We start from the raw sequence: 22,835 nt of genomic DNA, 5'->3' as shown, positions 1-22,835 counted from the left end.
CTTCGTTTTTGTCAGGTGACGAAAACAAATGTAGAATGCTAAACATAAACCATAGTCCAAAATACTAAAATTTGCAAATGATACATTATACTCTTACAAACACAAATTATGTGATCATTTGTGAAGTCGATAGGAAGGAATAGCCAGTAGATGCTTGGCCCTTGGAACCGTAAGACCAAACTCCTCACTCATATCCAACTCATTTGGCAACATGCTATTTGGAAGCTCCCAATCAAAACAGTGCACAAGTTGTGCCACGATTAATTGGACCACGGTAAGCCCTAATTGAATTCCAGGACACCTTCTTGCCGGAGCCTGGAATCTCAAAGTGGTTTCCCCTAACATCAATATTACTACCCACAAACCTTTCTGGGATGAGCCTTTCGGCATCTGTCCAAGCACTTGGGTCTCTCCCAATTGCCCATACGTTTATGATAACGCGCGAGGCTTTTGGTATGTGCAAGCCATTGACGGTGCAATGTTCAATGGCTGCATGAGGGATCAACAATGGTGCCACTGGATGTAGCCTCAGGGTTTCCTTCACTACAATGTCTAAATACTCCAATTTCTCCAAATCTGATTCCTCAACCATTCTCTCCAAGCCCACTACATCTTCTAGCTCTTTTCGGACTTTCTTCATTACATGTTGATGCCTCATGAGTTCCGAGAGCACCCACTCTATCGTTGTTGATGATGTGTCCATCGAAGCCACGAGCATGTCCTGCCAAGCAATTCGCCATTTTTAGATGAAACTATATATACAAGATACCTAATTAAGGTTTGGATTAAAAATCTTCTAGACCATAACATGTTAGATTGTCTGACAATAAATAATTTCATTTAAAATGCAATGTTTGACTACTATGCATATGTGTAGCTAGGTTCCATGTATAATTACCAATATTATGGCTTTGATATTGGAGCGTTCGATACTGTATTCTGCAGACCCCATGATGCCCACCATGACATCAACAAAGTCCTTAGTTCGGTCTTCATCCTTAGATTGAAGATGCTCATCAATGATCTTCTCAAAAAAGTTATCAAACGCCTTGTTAACTGCCTTCATGCGCTTTGTGAACCCTTGGAGGTCAAGTGGAGCAATACAAGGGATATAATCACCCAAGTTAGGGGCAGATGCTAATTGCATACCCTCTTTGATCACAGACTTGAAACCCCTCTCGTCAAGCTCCTCATCTCTGTACTTCTTCCCCAACACCATCCGGCAGCTCATATCCACGCTGAGAGATGAGACTCTGTCACTTTGATCAATAGCAACATGTCCATTATTGGCAGCCTCTTGGATAGACTTAATAAAGAGAGCAACCTCTTCTCATAGACTTGAAGGAATTGATTTTGTGGTTGCTAAGTAACTCAAGGGTGCACATCTTTCGGATGTCGCGCCAATAGGAGCCATACTCAACAAAGCTTAAGTTCCTTTGCCCAAAAGAGAGATGCTTTGCACCTTCATGAGGTGGCCTAGTTGCAAAAACAAGGTCGTGTGTTTTGAGGAACAGCTCGGCAGCCTGCGGGGAAGAGACCACAATGGTGGGAACAAGACCTAACCGCATATGCATGATGTCGCCGTATTTTCGGGCTAGTCGATGAAGATCCAGGTGAGGGAGGTCTCCTAGCAAGTGGAGGCTTCCAAAAACAGGAAAACCTCTTGGACCAGGAGGTAACCTCTTCTTGTTCTTCCACCATGGAGGATATGAACAAGTACAAGCAACCCAATTGTTGCCCAAATCCAAACCATTTGCTCTCTTGGGGGGGAATTCTGAAGTTGTTGCTGAGCTAAGTGTTTATGAAATTTATCTCTATTATTGTTGCTGCCTTACCTAGACTTTAAATATTATTGTATGCTTTTCAGATTGAATAAGATTGTAGAAAAAAGCATTGGAATTGATCAACTGGCTGTCGGGTTGGAGAGATCATTCCAAGCTTGTAAGTGATCACGTCACAGGTCGAGATTAAAAAATGAGATTGGGAAGCATATCCGTTATAACTCCAATGAGATTGCATTCGGTGGTTCTGTTTGACATGTAAATTATGTTTTTTTTCTTCTTGGACAAAAAAGGAGTTTCTTTCTTTTAATAGTTTATTTATTTAATGGCAGCGGAGGAAAATAGATTCCATTTTCAGACCTCTATATTTTTATCAATTAAAAAAGAGAAATTAAAGCAAAGCCTGAAACATTGCATTTAGTCAACGGAGTTTAGCCTAGTGAAAAAAGGACTTAACTAGATCATTGGTCTCACCATAAGGTTCGGGCCAAATTTTCATATTTGATTTGTTGAGAATTTAATTTTCTAGTATTTTTAATTGAATTCAAACGAGGGTGTACTTCCTTATTTACATTGTAAACTTAAGTAAATGAAGTAATATAAAAATAAATTAAAGTAAAAAGACAAGACATTTACTTAAATGTTTGGGATGGAAATAAGGCAAGATAAGACAATGGATGGACCTATTCGGGCCGGGCCATAGGTGGGCCGGGGATTTCAAATCCAAAGTTCGAGCCCTACCCAATCTTAGAACGAACTGGGCCAAGTGGGCATAATCATTGGCTTAGGCTGGGTTTGGCCCATGGGCCTCAGGCTATCTACTTCACCCTGCAGGCCAAATGATGATCCTTACCTCACGTTTCAACTCTCATGACACCTGGTAGTGTATGTTTGAAAAACCCTCTCCCATTGTAATTTAGAATACCGCTTTTATTCAAATAATAAATCATTGCACCCATATGTTGGCCAAGGCGACCACCCATCCATGCTGGCTCTCTAGGTATTTTTTTTTTCCCATGTCATTACATGATAACAAAAAGTTGCTTAACATCATTGTTCAAGATGGTCCTAACTTTATAGCATTTTCTAAAAAAGTTGAAACTAACTCTTGGTATTTGTCTTTTTTCAAATATTGACAGAAATCTTACATTCGAATCCCTCATCTTTGTTGATTAAAAGATCAAGCGAATGTTAAATTTTTAAGAACATAATTTAAGTCAAAATGCATTAAACCTCCTGGGGGTTAATATGTAATCTACTCATCTAATAATTTATGTCTTGATATTAATAGAGGTTTCTTGAATTCTAGATCACAAGTGACATGACAATATTCCGACGAAAAAAAAAATAACATGACAATATTGACTAAAGAGTTCTAGTCTTGATGGTCTCTCTACGTATCAGTACGAAACAAGACAAAATTTTCAATTGGAGATATAGATTTAGTCTAATGGTAAGAAAAGAGGAAGTCATCACCAAGGAAAGACTATTAGACGCCGTCTACTTGTGCATCAAGAAACATTTATCTACGTCTCTTCATGTTCATACTCTTTATTTTTTCTTTAATCCATCAAACTAATTATTAAAAAAATAAAAAAATCAACGACTTCCTTGAAAGGTCTTAAAATGGAGTTTCCTCTCATCTGATGATACATTTATTTTATTCTCGACCTTTGACTTCAAAGGTTTGAAAAGCCCACATACAAATAGTCTAGGTGTTTGGAAGATCTAAACAAAGTATATAAATAGAAGAAGTATAGAGAGACATACCGTACGTCTCAAACACACTCAGCTAGATATAGCTCAACCATTTGAGATCATATATATATATATATATATATATCCCCAAAACAGCAATGGTTTGGATTTGGGCAACAATTGGGTTGCTTGCACTTGTTCACATCCTGCAAGCATGGTGCAAGAACAAGAAGAAGAGGTTACCTCCTGGTCCAAGAGGGTTTCCCATTTTTGGAAGCCTTCACTTGCTATCAGGGGAGTTCCCTAACAAGGATCTTCACTGACTAGCCGAAAATATGGCGATATCATGTACATGCGCTTAGGCCTTATGCCCACCATTGTTGTCTCATCTCCACAAGCTGCCAAGCTGTTCCTGAAAACACACGACCTTGTGTTTGCTACCAGGCCACCTCATGAAGGTGCAAAGCACATCCTTTTTGGGCAAAGGAACTTGAGCTTCGCTGAATATGGTGCTTATTGGCGCAACATGCGGAAGATGTGCACCCTTGACTTGCTCAGCAACCACAAAATCAACTCCTTTAAGTCCATGAGGAGAGAAGAGGTTGCGCTCTGTGTTGAGTCTATTCGAGCGGTTGCAGATAAGGGACGTGTTGCTGTTGATCTGACTGACAATGTCTCATCTCTCAGCATGGACATGAGCTGCCGGATGGTGCTTGGGAAGAAGTACAGGGATGAGGATTTTGATACGAGGGGTCTCAGGTCTGTGATAAAAGAGGGCGTCCAATTGGCAGGCGCCTCTAACTTGGCTGATTACATTCCTTTTATAGCTCCCCTTGACCTCCAAGGGTTTACGAAGCGGATGAAGTCCGTTAACAAGGCGTTTGATGTCTTCTTTGAGAAGATCATTGAGGAACATCTTCAATCGAACGATGGAGAAAGGACTAAAGACTTTGTTGATGTCATGGTGGGCTTCATGAGATCCGAAGAATCTGAATACCGAATCGAACGCTCTCATATCAAAGCGATAATACTGGTTAGTATACACAAAAAATTAAACATAGGCATGGTGGTATTAAACCCCAAATCCTTGCTTCATTTTAATTATTTGTCCTTTTATTCTAACATTGCTTGAAGTAAAACGAAACTGTTTCTTGTGAGAAAATTTAACATGTCGAGTTTAAGATTTGTGAATCTGAACCATTAATTAGGTGGAATTTTGTTTCAATTGATCAGTTATACATGTCCCTTTTGTTATTTATCATGTGTATATAGTTTTGTCTGTGTCTGTTACACCACTTAATGTAAAAAAATGGCAAATTTCTTTGCAGGACATGCTGGTGGCCTCCATGGACACGTCATCAACAACAGTCGACTACGCACTGTCCGAGCTCATGAAGCATCCAAAAGCAATGAAAAAAGTCCAGAAGGAGCTAGAAGATGTTGTTGGATTGGAGAGAATGGTAGAGGAAACAGACTTGGAGAAATTGGACTACTTGAGCATGGTAGTGAAGGAAACCCTGAGGCTACACCCAGTTGCGCCATTGTTGGTTCCTCATGCAGCCACTGAAGACTGCACCGTCAATGGCTACCACATACCCAAAAAATCGCGCGTTATCATAAACGCTTGGGCAATTGGGAGAGACCCAAGTGCTTGGACCGATGCAGAGGAGTTCATACCAGAAAGATTTGAGGGTAGCGACATTGATGTTAGAGGAAATCACTTTCAGCTTATCCCATTTGGCTCTGGCCGAAGACGTTGCCCAGGAATTCAGTTAGGGCTCACTGTGGTCCAGTTAATGTTGGCACAACTTGTCCATTGTTTTGATTGGGAACTTCCAAATAACATGTTGCCAGAAGAATTGGACATGAGTGAGGTGTTTGGCATTACGGTGGCAAGGGCCAAACGTCTAATCGCTATTCCTTCTTATCGACTTCACAAATGATCATAATGTCTGCAATGCCTCATTTTGTACTTTTAATATTTTCTAGTGTCGTTTCTGTTTTTCTACTATATACCACTCTTGTAACGCGTTATATTTGTTTTCTTCACCTGAAGAAAATTATATTTAAAAAAAAGAATAAAATAAATAAAATCGCGTTACGTACTTAAGTTGAGGGTCTCTTTCTCCTTTCGTTTACAACTTGGATAGATTTCTTGAAACAAGATATACAAATAAGCAGACTATATTTTGTAAACATCAGGCACCCCATGTCCTAATCTTTATCTGCTGATATGACAAATTCCTGCAGTTGCTGTAAGCAAGCTGACTGAAAGATCAACACAAGTCACCATGTCTATTATACCAAGGCTTTATAGTTACTCAATACTTGTCAAGCGCATGAGTGTTGGTCGAGGGACTATTATATTTGCGTTCATTTTGTAACTAATGTATATATGAAATTTTTGAAATACAGGAAACTTGATTTTACGACATACTAAAAATGACTTGATATTAGCCATTTTAAATGCTAGCTTATCAAAGACTTGATAGTACCCTTTCTCTGTTTTGTTTTTTCTTTTGCTTTTTATGTTAGCTAGACCAGCTGGAGGTTGGCTGCATCAATGAGGTTGGCTTGACTTTGGGAGGCTGCTGCAATCTCCAGGATTAGGGGCTCAAGGATTTGGAGCTCAAGACCAGCTGCAATCTACCTACTTGTAATTAATATTGAGCTTGGTTAGCAAGCCTACTTCTTACATCAAGTTGGAAAAACCAGAAAATTCTGTCATTCTCATCCTCTCAAACACTCCATATTTCCAGATTTTATCATTTTTTATACAATTAATATTGGGAAAATCAAACCTAGAATTTTGGGAGCACGAATAAATGTTCTTAACAACTTGAACTACAAATCCCTTGTTATTCCGTTTTGTTCTTATTCGCCTATTTTTTTATTTCCTTATGATTCATTTGAGTCCCACTACCCTGTTCAAAATCAGTTATAAAACTGGCACTAAAGTTCTTTCTTCATTATCAAATTTCACGTCCCCTTATCTCCGAATACACATATATATATATATATATATATATATATATATATATTTTGAGATATTTTCCAAAATGAAAGGAAAAGAAGGGATAATTTTTTTAATTTTCACACATATATATATATATATATATATATTTCCTTTAAATTGTTAAAGGAAAAACAATGGCAAACTGAAAATGATATTTTAAAGAGAAAGTAATTACATTGACCAGTTCTCCATCAGTTGACTTGGATATTATGTTTTTATCCTAGATTTTTTATTCTTGTTCTTCTTTAGAAGACATTGTCTTATGGGAACAATCTTTATCACAAGGAGAATCCCGAAAAGAAAAAACAAAAAAAACAAAAAACAAAAAACAAAAAAAAAACCCTACTGAAGCACTCATCTGTTTATATTGAATGCAAGAGAAATTCAAAGCAAAACCTAGATTCAACTGGTTACACTCACCCATAACAAAACCACAATACAATAATACTTGTTATTGAAAAGACAACAAACATTCACCAACTAGCTATTGGTCTATTGGTATTTCTCATCTTAATGTTGAAAGTGTTTCCAAATTCAATTCCTCATTCTCCACTAACAAGAAGGAACGAGAAAACAATCATAGAAAAGGAGGAATAACTGAAGCGGGGTAACTGAACTAGCAACACTAAAGGAGGAATAAAATTATGAGTCTCAATCTCTGATATCTCAGTTGTTGGGATAAGTTTTGTAAAAGAAGGTGTGGTTTCAAATTCAGACCTTGAAAGAATACGAATTGTAGTTTTATTTGTATAAAAATGGTTACAAGATATTTTCGGCTATCCTCCCATACACTTTACAGGGAAAGCTTATATATACAAGTAAAACCCTAAGAGGGAAAGTCTAGAAGTTGAAAAAGTGAAGGGTGAGCTGTAGCTCTTATCCTATGCCAGTAATGCATGAGGTATGCTATCAAAACATCTGCTATTTGTTTAGAAACGTTTTGCTGAATATATTTGTGCCAAAAGACTAAACGAGGAATTGTGATCAACAAGGAAAGGAAACAACAAATCCAAACCATCATATGGTTGAAAAAAAAAAAAAATTCATCATACTAGAAGAATTAAACATTTTCTTGAAGGAAGTGTTTAATTAATTGCATATTTCTTATTCAAAGTCAATTAATTTTCAAATGTGGGCCCTTGTATTGTTATAGATTTGAAATGATATACATTTGAGCCCTTATAATTTTGAACTTTCGAAAAATTATTTTTAGGACTACCGTTAAAAAGATCCCCTGGAGGTTTGGGGTTGTTCTTAGCATGAGCTCCCAAGTTTCAATTTCATCAATTTACACTTGATGGTTTTCAAATCTGACTAATTTAAGCCTTTTGTTAAATTAATCGTTTGGTCAGACGTTAATTGATGACATGCTTATTGTGGGACCCACCAATTTCTAAAAATAATTTAATAAATCAATTATATAATATAATAAAATAACATTCAAAAATCTTTTTTTTTAAACCTCTCTAACGAATCCAACAACCTGCACCTCCTCTCCAAAGCCCAGCTCTTTCAGCTACTACTCCTTCGAGCTCATCTATTAATTTTTTTTTGGAATTGATGGGTCCCACAGTGGACACGTCGTCAGTTAACGTTTGACCAAAAGATCAATTTAACGGAAATTAGTTAGATATTAATTGATGACGTGTCTACTATTAGATATATGCCCTAGAAGCCGACATAAAAATAGAATATTCTAAGGATATAACATAATTAATATAATCAAAGGGGGCATGAATGTTACTCTAAGATACGTAATGTACATAAAGTAATAAGTACATGAATAAAGATATGAATGGAAAGTAGTCTGAAGAAGTTAGATTCACAAGACCTTTCCATCATAGTAATATCGAATCCTAAACTACACCTGGTCAAAGGATCACTAATTGGACAATGGTAATTCGCAAAGATTGGTACACACTATGTCAGCTCAATTCGGAGGATGATTCAATTCAGAGTTCACTGAACGCGATCAACTTAAGAATTCTTGTATGGAAGTCTTACGCACAAGAGTGAAACAAAGAATTTTAAAGTTATGATAATGCAAATTAGTCCTTAGATTTGAGACATCAAGGTTGTCTTGTGTATTAATTGTTTGTCTTTGAGAGCACCATACAGTAGTATCAAAAGGATGTGACTTAAAGGTGTTCCTCATGATACTCAGTACATGCATAGAGGCATGTGAATGTACAACATGGAGTCTCTACTCTCAGTAAGAAGAGGGAATAATCTAAAAATATGATTCGTTGAATCTTTGGCCAAAGTACAGGATGAGAATTGAAACAAGAATGTTTGCGATTACATCCAAAAGAATCATATAACCTAAAGATGTCATGTTATAAACTTGGCACGAGTTAAACATATCCCAACAACACGACATAGAGTATTGTAATAGAGAAAAAACCGAATTGCATTGTAATCACAAACTGACGAGGTTCAATAGATGAATTCTATTTACCTTAGGTGGCCATGAGAAGGTGTGGAGGCTTGAAAACTCCACGAGGAGGAAAAGATCGATTACCAGAAAACCTTCCTCTCCCAAAAGAATTAGACATAGAACCAGAGCGTCGAGCATTGGCATGGAAACTAGAAGGAGATACAGAATCAATCATGCGAGTTGGAAGTAACCAGCGCTTGTATTGCGAGAGCCAGAAGAAGTATTCATGGCTACCATCGAAGTATAATGAGCTGAAATGCACGATTCAGCAGCTAAAAGCTGAGCGCAAAACTCTTTGAGAGAAATGGAAGTATCTCGAGCAATGAGAACTGTCTTGATTATATTGTATTTGGAAGGTAATCCATTGAAGGCTACAATCATGAGATCATCATCCGAAATCAAAACTCAAGCAATGGACAACTGATCCTTGATATGTTTGAGATGCAGGAGAAATTTATCGATTGAATCACCACCTTTTTGAGCCATCTGCAACTCAGTCTGGAGATGATTGATCCGAGCACGAGACACGAAGACATAGCAATCAGAGACACTCAACCAAGCATCATGACCAGTTTTACTGCCGATAACATATTCAATCGTGTTGTTCGAGAGTGTTGTAATTAGAAAGCTCAATAACGCTTTATCAGCCCAAAACCACTCCTTATACGCTCGAATAACCTCGGAGATGACCCATTCTTCATCCAGAACAGCAAATTTGGGGGAAGGGGGGGCAATGGTAGATCCATCGAAATGGTGGAAAAGATCATAACCTTCCAAGATAGATTCAATCTGATACCTCCATTTCAAGAAATTATCATCTTTCAGAAGCAGAGTGACCATTCCTAGCAATCCTTCAATTTTGAGAGACGAAGTTGCCATTGATGTAGAAATTGACCTTTCACTTACAAGAGAGCTAACATATAAATTGACCTTTAACTTATCAAGATATAACAAGCATTGACGTTGAAATTCATCCTACACAGAAGATATAAATAAAAATCACCATATCTCAGCAGTGGGATAACATACAAAACTCGACAAAGCCAAAATTTTCAATTGGAGATCACTCTTCAAAACTTAGAGGTCACGTTTCCAATTGGACCGAAAAGGGAGAGTGATAAACAAGTACAGAAAAAAGAAAGAAAAGAATTAAACTCACTGCCGTGGAACAATAAATGCCACCTCCCCTAACATCACTGCCGTGGAACAATAAATCGTCTTACTTTCTGCCGTGATGAATTGGTGCACAATAAATGCCAAATGGAATAAGCTCAAAGTTGTTTCCCCTAACATCAATATTAGTACCCGCAAACCTTTCTGGTATGAACTTCTCTGCATCTGTCCAAACTGTTGGGTCTCTCCCAATTGCCCATACGTTTATGATAACACGCGAGGCTTTCGGTATGTGGAAGCCATTGATGGTGCAATCTTCAATGGCTGCATGAGGGATCAACAGTGGTGCCACTGGATGTAGCCTCAGGGTTTCCTTCACTATCATGTCTAAATACTCCAATTTCTCCAAATCTGATTCCTCAACCATTCTCTCCAAGCCCACTACATCTTCTAGCTCTTATTGGACTTTCTTCATTACATGTGGATGCCTCTTGAGTTCCGAGAGCACCCACTCTTGTTGAAGTATAAGTGATTTAGTTTATATTAGTTTGTAATTAGTTTAAATTTACAGTTTTAAATGCCAGCCCTTGGATCACAGTCCAAGTGGACAGCTAAGATGTAATCTTAGAATAGAAGAATGGATGGCTAGATTTGGATGATGTGATTTGGGAATATCCTGTTCCCAGCTGTTATGAGTGCACAGTGAGTGCGTGAGAAGAGTAAAGAATTCATTTTTTCTCCTTTCACAAGCTCTCTCTCTCTCTCTCTCTCTCTCTCTCTCTCTCTCTCTCTCTCTCCAAAATCTAACATGGCCTCAGAGCCAGGTTCAATCGCTTAACTCTGGGCATTTGAATATGTGAAAAAAAAAAACGAGCTGAGATCGAAGAAATTGCTTAGGAGATCTGTGTCTAACATGGTTGGGTATGGAAGAGGTGAGCTGAGAGCGCCGATCTTCAACGGCGAGAACTATGAATTCTGGAGCATAAGAATGAAAACCATATTCAAATATCATAGGTTGTGGGAATTTGTTGAGAAGGGAGTAGAATGCTCAGATTTGAAGGGAGCTGATGCAAAGAAGGAAGAAAAAGAAGAATCAAGCGATGCTGGGAAGATGACTCTCACAGAGGTGCTCATGAAGGATGCTAAAGCTTTGGGTCTGATTCAATGAGCAGTTTCTGATGCGATTTTTCCGTGGATCTCTCACGAAGATACCTCTAAGGGAGCTTGGGATATCTTTATGCAAGAATTCCATGGTGATAAACATGTCAGAAGCGTTAAATTTCAAGGTCTTCGTAGGGAGTTTGAATATACAAGAATATGAGATGATGAATCATTATCTGTTTATCCTACAAGATTATTTGATATAATAAATCAAATGAGGAGCTATGGAGAGGAATTATCTAGACAACGAGTTGTTCAAAAAGTGTTAATTAGTCTGCCATCAGCCTATGATTCTATCTGCTCTGTTATTGAACATTCGAAGGATTTAGATGTGATTGAGGTACAAGAAGTGGTAGCCTCTTTGAAGAGCTTTGAGTTAAGGCTAGATAGACATTCTGAAAACAAAACTGAGAGAGCATTTGCTAGTCTGAGTGTGAATCCCAAATCAGATAAGCCCACTGGAAATCAAAGTATTAAAGATTAGAAGAATTGGAAGGCAAAATGTAATAAATGGAATAACAAATCCACTGATGGTCCTAGAAATACCTACAAGCACTGCAGCAAATTGCATTTTGGTGAGTGTCGATTCAAGGGCAAGCCAAGGTGCTACAACTGTGACAAGTTTAGTCATCTTGCAAGGGACAATTACAGCAATGAAACTAGAAAAATCTGAGAAACCAATGCAACAGCTCAAGTATGGCACTAGGTAGAATCTAACCCCACCATGTTTTATGCTAGTAACAACTCCAATATTAGTGTAAAAGGATACGAGGGTGTATGGTATATAGATAGTGGATGTAGTAACCATATGACAGGTAAGGAGATCTACTTGTTGATATTGACAAGAATGTGACTGCAAAGGTTAAAATGGGTACTGGACAGCTTGTTGAAGTGACTGGGAAAGGAAATCTGGTGGTTGAAACCAAAATAGGCAAGAGATACATCAAGAAAGTTATGATGGTGCTTGGACTGAAGGAAAACTTACTCAGCGTGGGTCAAATGATGGAGCGTGGCTACTACTTGGTGTTTGGTGATCACAAGGTGGAAATTTATGATGACAGTTCATACTCCAACATGGTAGCAAATGTACAAATGAGAGGAAATCGTAGCTTTCCAATGAAATTGCAGTTTGGAATACACACTGCCTACAAGGTAAGTGTGTGTCACTCTACAACTATGTGGCATAGGAGGTTGGGACATTTGAACATGAGTAGTTTGAAGCTGTTGCAGGAACAAGAAATGGTGGTAGGTTTACCTGAAATCAAAGCAGTTAAAGAAGTATGTGAGGGTTGTGTTCTAGGTAAACAATGTAGGGAGACATTCCTAAGGGCAACTACTACTAGAGCAGCCACTCCTCTAGAACTTATACATAGTGATATCTGTGGTCCAATGCAGACTGTTACAAAGGTTGGTAATAGGTATTTTCTTACCTTTATAGATGATTGTACTCGGATGTGTTGGATTTATTTTTTGTGATACAAGTCTGAAGTATTCAATGTGTTTAAGAGATTTAAGGCCACTGTTGAATTGCAAAGTGGATACCAGTTGAGGAAATTGAGAAGTGACAGAGGAGGAGAGTATACATCCATTGAGTTCAACAAATTCTGTGAGGAAATGGCATAATGTAGATGGAAAGGCAACTCACAGAAACTAACATAATGAAGAACGCTTCAAAACTACTAGCAGAGTGGGTAGAAAGTTTTAAATTAGAACTAGGACTATAGTGGAGATGGCTAGTAGCACTTGTATGTAAGATTGGTTTTGTTTGTCAAAGCTTAGTAGAATTAAAAGAGATTTTTGGGCTGAAGTTGTCAACACTGCGGTATATATCCTAAATAGGTGTCCAACTAAGGCCTTGGACAAGAAGACTCCATTTGAAGCCTATAGTGGTAGAAAGCCAGGAATTAAACACTTAAGGGTGTTTGGTTCTTTGTGCTATGCACATGTTCCAAATCAACAGAGACAAAAGCTTGATCTGGCTAGCACAAGATGTGTGTTTCTGGGGTATGAGAGCTGTGAAAAAGGCTACAAGCTTTATAACATTGCATCTGGAAAAGTGGTTATTTCCAGAGATGTGGTATTCAATGAGGAAGCAGGCTGGGATTGGAATACACAAAAGGAATGCAGTGTTTCAGTTCCAATCACAGATATGCTTACTAAGAAAGAAAAGGAAATTGGTGAAGCTAGCTTGACTCAAGCAGAGATTCCAGAAGAAGAACATGTTGAAATTGGTCCCGGACCACAAGAGATTGATCACACTCCTCTGAGATATAAAAGCATTGCAGAAATATATGAAAGATGCAATCTGTGCATCATTGAGCCTGAAACATTTGAAGAAGCTATCAAAGATGAGTCATGGCAGAAAGTAATGGAGAATGAGATTGCAATGATAGAAAAGAACAACACTTGGGAGTTGGTTAATAGACCAGCTAATAAGCCAGTAATCGGTGTCAAATGGGTTTATAAAACCAAGTTGAACCTCGATGGCTCTGTTCAGAAAAATAAAGCAAGGCTTGTTGCAAAAGGTTACTCTCAAAAGCCTGGAATAGACTTTAATGAGACCTTTGCACCTGTTACTAGGCTCGATACAATCAGGACATTGATTGCTTTGGGTGAACAGAAAGGATGGAAGTTGTTTCAGCTAGATATGAAATCAGCATTTTTGAATGGAGTATTACATGAGGAGGTATATGTGGATCAACCCCCTGGATTCATGATTAAGAACAAAGAGGATAGAGTTTACAGACTCAAGAAGGCATTATATGGCCTTAAGCAAGCTCCAAGAGCTTGGTATGAAGAAATCAACTCTTACTTCACAAAGGCTGGCTTTCAAAGAAGTCCTAGTGAGGCAACATTGTATGTGAAGACTGTAGACAGTGGAATACTCATTGTTTCTCTATATGTGGATGACATTATTTATACTGGAAGCTCAGGAGAATTGATGATGGAGTTCAAAACTGAAATGATGAAACAATATGAGATGACTGACCTTGGGTTATTGCATCATTTCTTGGGTTTAGGTGTGATACAAACAGAGTCCTACATCTTCTTGCATTAGAAGAAATATGCAAGGACATTGCTAGACAAGTTTGGGTTCAAAGATTGCAAATCAGTTGCTATTCCTCTTGCAGTGAATGAAAAATTATCTACGGTAGACCGTGAACAAGTTGATGAAAGTGTGTATAGGCAGATAGTTGGAAGTCTGCTATACTTGCTTGCAACAAGACCAGATATTATGTTTGCAGCAAGTCTTTTGGCTAGATTTATGCTTGGTCCTACTAGAAAACATATGGGAACTGCCAAGAGAGTGCTTAGGTACATCCAAGACACACTTGATTATGGCATAGCATATGAGAAAGGGAAAGAAGCAATGCTTATTGGCTACTGTGATAGTGATTGGTCAGGGAGTGAGGATGACATGAAAGCACATCTGGATATGCATTTAGTCTTGGATCAAGTGTATTTTCTTGGGCATCCATCAAGCAGAGCAGTGTTGCATTATCCACTACAAAAGCTGAATACGTTAGTGCAGCAGAAGCCACTGCACATGCAATCTGGTTGAGATTTGTTCTCACAGATTTTGGTGAAGAACAGGTTGGTGCTACTCAAATTCTATGCAACAATACTTCAGCTATAGCCATAACCAAGAATCATGTGCATCATCACAAGACAAGGCACATAAACAGGAGATTTCATTTCATTCGAGGTGCTTTGCAAAATGGGGAGATTGATCTGTTATACTACAAGATTGAGGAGCAAACTGCAGATATTTTTACCAAGGCTTTGGCAAAGGATCGTTTTGAATGCCTGAGGAGAAATCTTGGAGTAATCTCAGCTAAACACTTAGAAGGGAGTGTTGAAGTATAAGTGATTTAGCTGATATTAGTTTGTAATTAGTTTAAATTTATAGTTTTAAATGTGAGCCCTTGGATCACAGTCCAAGTGGACAGCTAAGATGTAATCTTAGAATAGAAGAATGGATGGCTAGATTTGGATTATGTAATTTGGGAATATCCTATTCCCAGCTGTTATGAGTGCACAGTGAGTGCGTGAAAAGAATAACAGAATTCATTTTTGCTCCTTTCTCAAGCTCTCTCTCTCTCTCTCTCTCCAAAATCTAACAACTCTATCATTGTTGATGATGTGTCCATTGAAGCCACAAGCATGTCCTGCCAAGCAATTCTCCATTTTTGGATGAAACTCTATGTACAAGATACCTAATCAAGGTTTGGATTAGAAATCTTCTAGACCATAATATGTTAGATTGTCTGAGAAGAAATAATTTCGTTTCAAATGCAATGTTTGACTACTGTGCAAATATGTGTAGCTAGGTTCCATGTATAATTACCAATATTATGGCTTTGATATTGGAGCGTTCGATACGGTATTGAGATATACTGCAGACCTCATGATGCCCACCATGACATCAACAAAGTCCTTAGTTCGGTCTTCATCCTTAGATTGAAGATGCTCTCAATGATCTTCTCAAAAAAGTTATCAAACGCATTATTAACTGCCGTCATGCGCTTTGTGAATCCTTGGAGGTCAAGTGGAGCAATACAAGGGATATAATCACCCAAGTTAGGGGAAGCTGCTAATTGCATACCCTCTTTAATCAGAGACTTGAAACCCCTCTCATCATGCTCCTCATCCCTGTACTTCTTCCCCAACACCATCCGGCAGCTCATATCCACGCTGAGAGATGAGATTCTGTCACTTAGATCAATAGCAACATGTCCATTATTGGCAGCCTCTTGGAAAGACTCAATAAACAGAGCAACCTCTTCTTTCCTCATAGACTTGAAGGAATTGATTTTGTGGTTGCTAAGTGTTTGTACCAAAAATTGTATTTTTGCCTAAAATGGTAGATAGTTTTCTATGAACATCAAAATGGCCAAAATAAGGCTAGACATGCATTGCTGCAGTCAGATGGAGTGAGCCCAAAATTCAACTTCCAGAGCTCAAGTCAAGTTTCTTTCTTCATGAAAGTTGTTCATCTCTATGTCTACCGCAACATATCCAAAGTTGGGTTTATTCGGACAAAATTTGAATCCTAAGAGCTGAAAATACCAGATGCACAACGCCAGTAAAAAGTTTATAGCAGCAATTCGGGCCTAATTCGGGCCCAATTCGGGCCTAATTTCAATGCTCTAACGAATTTTCTTTCTTCTTAAAAGTTTTTCATTAGAATGTCTACTGAAACATATCCAAAGTTGGGATCATTTCGATAAATGTGGAATCCTCACGACATCAAACATCAGAAGCATACCAGCAACAGCGAAAGCTGATAACAGTGGCAATTCGGGCCTAATTATGGCCCAATTCGGGCTAGCTTCCAGTCCTCAAATGAATATTTGTTCTTCATGAAAGTTGTTCATTTGGATGTCTACTACAATATATCCGAATTTGGCGTCATTTGCACAAGTATTGAATCTTCAGAATACTAATCATGATCTCTGTTCGTGAGAGCAGTGTATGACGACCAGTCAGTTGCAACCATGCTAAATCGGATTTTCCATTGCTCAAATGGAATTAAGTTCTTCATGAATGTTGTTCCTACTTATGTGGAGAACAACATATCCGAAATTTGCAGCAGTTGGATCAATCTAGCATTCCAAGTTCATTATGCATCAAGGCATGTTCGGAGGAGAAACTTAGTGGCTGCAAATCAAGTTTCACTTTATCAATGGAGGGAATTCATCACAAGTGAGTTGATTCAAAGAAGAATAAAATGAAGATGTGGTAGATGGAAACAATTTAATATTCTCTGTGAAGAATATTAAAACAAAGCCAAAGTTCAAACACGTGAAAAGTCCACACAAAGGTTGAAAGAAATAAAATAATATGCAAGTGGACTTAAATAATGAATAAAGAAAGAAGTAGAGATGTTGGTCATTCTCCCTACATTTCTTTTTGTCTTTTAGCCAGCTAATTTTGGCTGTCACTCACCAATCAATGGCAAGTGGACTAATACTTTGGATTTCTTTAAGTCCAAGAGTGATAGCTTCTGTCAAATCACATTAAAGCCTCTTGGCAACTTTTTGGGTTTACTTATATTTGCATGCAACCCACTCACCAAAACCAATGGCAAGTGGGTACTTCAAATTGACTGCTGGTCCATTCAACCGACCTCCATTCTCTATAAATTGAAGGAGAAATCATCAGCAAAGGACACACACAACTCAACCAACAAAAAACCAGACTCAACGTCTATAAACCCAGCTCAAAAGCTTGAAACAGCCTTCCTTTTTCATTCTCTGAATTTTCCAGTTGACAACTCCTGAGGAATTTTCTTTATCTTGCTCTGCCAACTCTTGGTATGATATTTCCTTGTACAAGATTGAATAGAGAAATCTTCAATCTCCATTTTAATTTTATGTACCAAGTCCTGAATAGAGAAATCTTCTGTGTTGTTTATGTACTTCCTTTTTCTTTCAAGTTTTCTGAATAGATAAATATTCCGATAAACTTCTGTCATTTCCATTATCGTTCAATTTCAGCTTCTGTCCGTTACCATTTTCGCGCTAGATGAATATTGAAGTCATCTTAATTGAGGCATAGAAAAGAACCTTGTATTGGGTCAGTTCCCTACCCAATCCACAATCGATTGATTAAAGTCAATATCGGTGCGCATTTTACTGTCTTACCATTTTCAGTCTGTTGGAGTTTTTCACTGCCAACAGTGGCACGCTTCGCAATCGCAAAGAAAACTCCACGGCCAAACCTCGCGAATGGCCGGCGGGTCCTTTTCGGGGTAAACACTAAGTAACTCAAGGGTGCACATCTTTCGGATGTCCTGCCAATAAGAGCCATACTAAACAAAGCTTAAGTTCCTTTGCCCAAAAGAGAGATGCTTTGCACCTTCATGAGGTGGCCTAGTTGCAAAAACAAGGTCGTGTGTTTTCAGGAACAGCTCGGCAGCCTGCGGGGAAGAGACCACAACGGTGGGAACAAGACCTAACTGCATATGCATGATGTCACCGTATTTTCGGGCTAGTCGATGAAGATCCCGGTAAGGGAGGTCCCCTAGCAAGTGGAGGCTTCCAAAAACAGGAAAACCTCTTGGCCCGGGGGGTAACCTCTTCTTGTTCTTCCACCATGCTTGGAGGATATGAACAAGTACAAGCAACCCAATTGTTGCCCAAATCCAAACCATTTGCTCTCTGGGGGGAAATTCTGAAGTTGTTGCTGAGCTAAGTGTTTATGAAATTTATCTCTATTATTGTTGCTGCCTTACCTAGAATATTAGAGATCATTCCAAGCTTGTAAGTGATCATGTCACAGGTCAAGGTTAAAAAATAGATTGGGAAGCTTGTAAGTGGTTCTGTTTGATATGTAAATTATGTTTTTTTCTTCTTGGACCAAAAAAGAGTGTCTTTCTTTTAATAGTTTTTTTATTCAATGGCAGCGGAGGAAAACAGATTCCATTTTCAGACCTCTTGATTTTTATCAATTAGTTGGATAGAGTTTTCTTTTTAAAAAAATTTAAAAAGAAGAGAAATTAAAGCGAAGCCTGAAACGTTGCATATATATCATTGCACCTAGTCAATGGGGTTTAACTCAATAGAAAAAGGACTTGACATGTAGATCATTGGTCTCACCGTAGGGTTCGTTATCAGGCTAGATTTTCGTATTTTGATTTGTTGGGAATTTAATTTTTTAGTATTTTTAATTGAATTTATATTGGGGTATTTATTTACATTGTAAACTTAAGTAAATTGAGTAATATAAAAATAAATTAAAGTAAAAAGACAAGACATTTACTTAAATGTTTAGGATGGAAATAAGGCAAGATAAGGCAATGGACGGACCTATTCGGGCCGGGCCATAGGTGGGCCGGGGGTTTCAAATCCAAAGTTCAAGCCTTACCTAATCTTTGAAAGAACTGGGCCGAGCGGGCATAATCATTGGGTTAGGCTGGGTTTGGCCCATGGGCCTCGGGCTATTTTCTTCACCCCGCAGGCCAAATGATGGTCCTTAGTCTCATATTCGAACTCCAATGACACCTTGGTAATGTATGCTTGAAAGACCCTCTCCCATTGTAGTTTAGAGTACCGCTTTTATTCAAATAATAAATCATTGCACCCATGGCCAAGGCGACCACCCATCCATGCTGGCTCTCTACGTATTTTTTTTCCCATGTCATTACATGATAACAAAAAGTTGCTTAACATCATTGTTCAAGATGGTCCTAACTTAATAGCATTTTCTAAAAAAGTTGAAACTAACTTTTGGTATTTGTCTTTTTTCAAATATTGACAGAAATCTTAAATTTGAATCTCTCATCTTTGTTGATTAAAAGATCAAGCGAATGTTAAATTTTTAAGAACAAAATTTAAGTCAAAATGCATTAAACCTCCTGGGGGTTAATATGTAATCTACTCATCTAATAATTTATGTCTTGATATTAATAGAGGTTTCTTGAATTCTAGATCACAAGTGACATGACAATATTAATGACATGACAATTTTGGACTAAAGAGTTCTAGTCTAAATTTTCAATACGAAACAAGACAAAATTTTCAATTGGAGATATAGATTTAGTCTAATGGTAAGAAAAGATGAAGGGACTTGGAATGTTTAATTTTCCCAACAACTATATTTTTAGTAGTAATTTTGTTGAATATATTTGTAGCAAAAGACTGAAAGAAAAGAGGAAGTGATCAGCAAGGAAAGACTATTAGACGCCGCCTACAAAGAATAGAATCCCTTTTGAAAACCCCACATACAAATAGTCTAGGTGTTTGGAAGATCTAAACAAAGTACATAAATAGAAGAAGTATAGAGAGACATACCGTCTTAAACACACTCAGCTAGATCTAGCTCAACCATTTGAGATCATATCCCCAAAAGAGCAATGGTTTGGATTTGGGCAACAATTGGGTTGCTTGCACTTGTTCACATCCTGCAAGCATGGTGCAAGAACAAGAAGAAGAGGTTACCTCCTGGTCCAAGAGGGTTTCCCATTTTTGGAAGCCTTCACTTGCTATCAGGGGAGTTCCCTAACAAGGATCTTCATCGACTAGCCCAAAAATATGGTGACGTCATGTACATGCGCTTAGGCCTTATGCCCACCATTGTTGTCTCATCTCCACAAGCTGCCAAGCTGTTCCTGAAAACACACGACCTTGTGTTTGCTAGCAGGCCACCTCATGAAGGTGCAAAGCACATCTCTTTTGGGCAGAGGAACTTGAGCTTCGCTGAATATGGCCCGTATTGGCGCGACATGCGGAAGATGTGCACACTTGAGTTGCTCAGCAACCACAAAATCAACTCTTTTAAGTCCATGAGGCGAGAAGAGGTTGCTTTCTGTGTTGAGTCTATTCGAGACGCTGCCTATAAGGGACGTGTTGCTGTTGATCTGAGTGACATTGTCTCATCTCTCAGCGTGGACATGAGCTGCCGGATGGTGCTTGGGAAGAAGTACAGGGATGAGGATTTTGATGCGAGGGGTTTCAGGTCTGTGATCAAAGAGGGCCTCAAATTGGCAGGCGCCTCTAACTTGGCTGATTACATTCCTTTTGTAGCTCCCCTTGACCTCCAAGGGTTTACGAAGCGGATGAAGTCCGTTAACAAGGCGTTTGATGTCTTCTTTGAGAAGATCATTGAGGAACATCTTCAATCGAACGATGGAGAAAGGACTAAAGACTTTGTTGATGTCATGGTGGGCTTCATGGGATCCGAAGAATCTGAATACCGAATCGAACGCTCTCATATCAAAGCGATAATACTGGTTAGTATACACAAAAAATTAAACATAGGCATGGTGGTATTAAACCCCAAATCCTTGCTTCATTTTAATTATTTGTCCTTTTATTCTAACATTGCTTGAAGTAAAACGAAACTGTTTCTTGTGAGAAAATTTAACATGTCGAGTTTAAGATTTGTGAATCTGAACCATTAATTAGGTGGAATTTTGTTTCAATTGATCAGTTATACATGTCCCTTTTGTTATTTATCATGTGTATATAGTTTTGTCTGTGTCTGTTACACCACTTAATGTAAAAAAATGGCAAATTTCTTTGCAGGACATGCTGGTGGCCTCCATGGACACGTCATCAACAACAGTCGACTACGCACTGTCCGAGCTCATGAAGCATCCAAAAGCAATGAAAAAAGTCCAGAAGGAGCTAGAAGATGTTGTTGGATTGGAGAGAATGGTAGAGGAATCAGACTTGGAGAAATTGGACTACTTGAGCATGGTAGTGAAGGAAACCCTGAGGCTACACCCAGTTGCGCCATTGTTGGTTCCTCATGCAGCCACTGAAGACTGCACCGTCAATGGCTACCACATACCCAAAAAATCGCGCGTTATCATAAACGCTTGGGCAATTGGGAGAGACCCAAGTGCTTGGACCGATGCAGAGGAGTTCATACCAGAAAGATTTGAGGGTAGCGACGTTGATGTTAGAGGAAATCACTTTCAGCTTATCCCATTTGGCTCTGGCCGAAGACGTTGCCCAGGAATTCAGTTAGGGCTCACTGTGGTCCAGTTAATGTTGGCACAACTTGTCCATTGTTTTGATTGGGAACTTCCAAATAACATGTTGCCAGAAGAATTGGACATGAGTGAGGTGTTTGGCATTACGGTGGCAAGGGCCAAACGTCTAATCGCTATTCCTTCTTATCGACTTCACAAATGATCATAATGTCTGCAATGCCTCATTTTGTACTTTTAATATTTTCTAGTGTCGTTTCTGTTTTTCTACTATATACCACTCTTGTAACGCGTTACATTTGTTTTCTTCACTTGAAGAAAATTATATTTAAAAAAAAAGAATAAAATAAATAAAATCGCGTTACGTACTTAAGTTGAGAGTCTCTTTCTCCTTTCGTTTACAACTTGGATAGATTTCTTGAAGCAAGATATACAAATAAGCAGACTATATTTTGTAAACATCAGGCACCCCATGTCCCAATCTTTATCTGTTGATATGACAAATTCCTGCAGTTGCTGTAGGCAAGCTGACTGAAAGATCAACACAAGTCACCATGTCTACTTTATAGTTACTCAATACTTGTCAAGCGCATGAGTGTTGGTCGAGGGACTATTATATTTGCGTTCATTTTGTAACTAATGTATATATGAAATTTTTGAAATACAGGAAACTTGATTTTACGACATAGTAAAAATGACTTGATATTAGCCATTTTAAATGCTAGCTTATCAAAGACTTGATAGTACCCTTTCTCTGTTTTGTTTTTTCTTTTGCTTTTTATGTTAGCTAGACCAGCTGGACGTTGGCTGCATCAATGAGGTTGGCTTGACTTTGGGAGGCTACTGCAATCTCCAGGATTAGGGGCGCAAGGATTTGGAGCTCAAGACCAGCTGCAATCTACCTACTTGTAATTAATATTGAGCTTGGTTAGCGAGCCTACTTCTTGTATAAATTCCTGTTGTAAGTTATACAAAAAAATCAAGTTGGAAAAACCAGAAAATTCTGTCATTCTCTTTCTCCTAAACACTCCATATTTCCAGATTTTATCATTTTTTATACAATTGATATTGGGAAAATCAAACCTAGAATTTTGGGAGCACGAATAAATGTTCTTAGCCGCTTGAACTACAAGTCCCTTGTTATTCCGTTTTGTTTTTATTCGCCTAATGTTTTTTATTTCCTTATGATTC

General features: G+C 38.3%; 2 protein-coding genes and 2 pseudogenes across 2 annotated transcripts; 2 read left to right on the top strand and 2 right to left on the bottom strand.

The window, feature by feature from the left end:
* Positions 1-114: 114 nt before the first annotated feature.
* Positions 115-1,753, bottom strand: LOC103326667 (cytochrome P450 71AU50-like; annotated as a pseudogene).
* A 1,825-nt stretch (positions 1,754-3,578) lies between these two features.
* On the top strand, positions 3,579-5,590 carry LOC103326658 (cytochrome P450 71AU50-like). Its single transcript, XM_089047648.1, has 2 exons — positions 3,579-4,512; positions 4,808-5,590. The coding sequence occupies exons 1-2, from the start codon at positions 3,826-3,828 to the stop codon at positions 5,420-5,422; spliced, it is 1,302 nt and encodes a 433-aa protein (XP_088903774.1). The 5' UTR covers positions 3,579-3,825; the 3' UTR covers positions 5,423-5,590.
* A 4,561-nt stretch (positions 5,591-10,151) lies between these two features.
* LOC103326666 (cytochrome P450 71AU50-like) lies at positions 10,152-18,582 on the bottom strand (annotated as a pseudogene).
* A 1,357-nt stretch (positions 18,583-19,939) lies between these two features.
* On the top strand, positions 19,940-22,017 carry LOC103326657 (cytochrome P450 71AU50-like). Its single transcript, XM_008228900.3, has 2 exons — positions 19,940-20,939; positions 21,235-22,017. Exons 1-2 carry the CDS (start codon positions 20,064-20,066, stop codon positions 21,847-21,849), a joined length of 1,491 nt encoding a protein of 496 aa, XP_008227122.2. The 5' UTR covers positions 19,940-20,063; the 3' UTR covers positions 21,850-22,017.
* The last annotated feature ends 818 nt before the right edge of the window (positions 22,018-22,835 follow it).

Source organism: Prunus mume, linkage group LG3 (genome assembly GCF_029339155.1).
Source record: "Prunus mume cultivar Tortuosa linkage group LG3, ASM2933915v1, whole genome shotgun sequence".
NCBI classification, from domain to species: domain Eukaryota; kingdom Viridiplantae; phylum Streptophyta; class Magnoliopsida; order Rosales; family Rosaceae; genus Prunus; species Prunus mume.
The sequence above is the reverse complement of the archived record's forward strand: the minus strand, read 5'-3'. Positions and strand labels throughout refer to the sequence as shown.

What these genes read in the sequence shown, in the direction of transcription:
- LOC103326658 (XM_089047648.1), top strand. Translation starts at nt 3,826, where the DNA reads ATGTACATGCGCTTAGGCCTTATGCCCACCATTGTTGTCTCATCTCCA. An exon ending in ATATCAAAGCGATAATACTG is followed by an intron (nt 4,513 to 4,807) that starts GTTAGTATACAC and finishes ATTTCTTTGCAG; the next exon opens with GACATGCTGGTGGCCTCCAT.
- LOC103326657 (XM_008228900.3), top strand. Translation starts at nt 20,064, where the DNA reads ATGGTTTGGATTTGGGCAACAATTGGGTTGCTTGCACTTGTTCACATC. An exon ending in ATATCAAAGCGATAATACTG is followed by an intron (nt 20,940 to 21,234) that starts GTTAGTATACAC and finishes ATTTCTTTGCAG; the next exon opens with GACATGCTGGTGGCCTCCAT.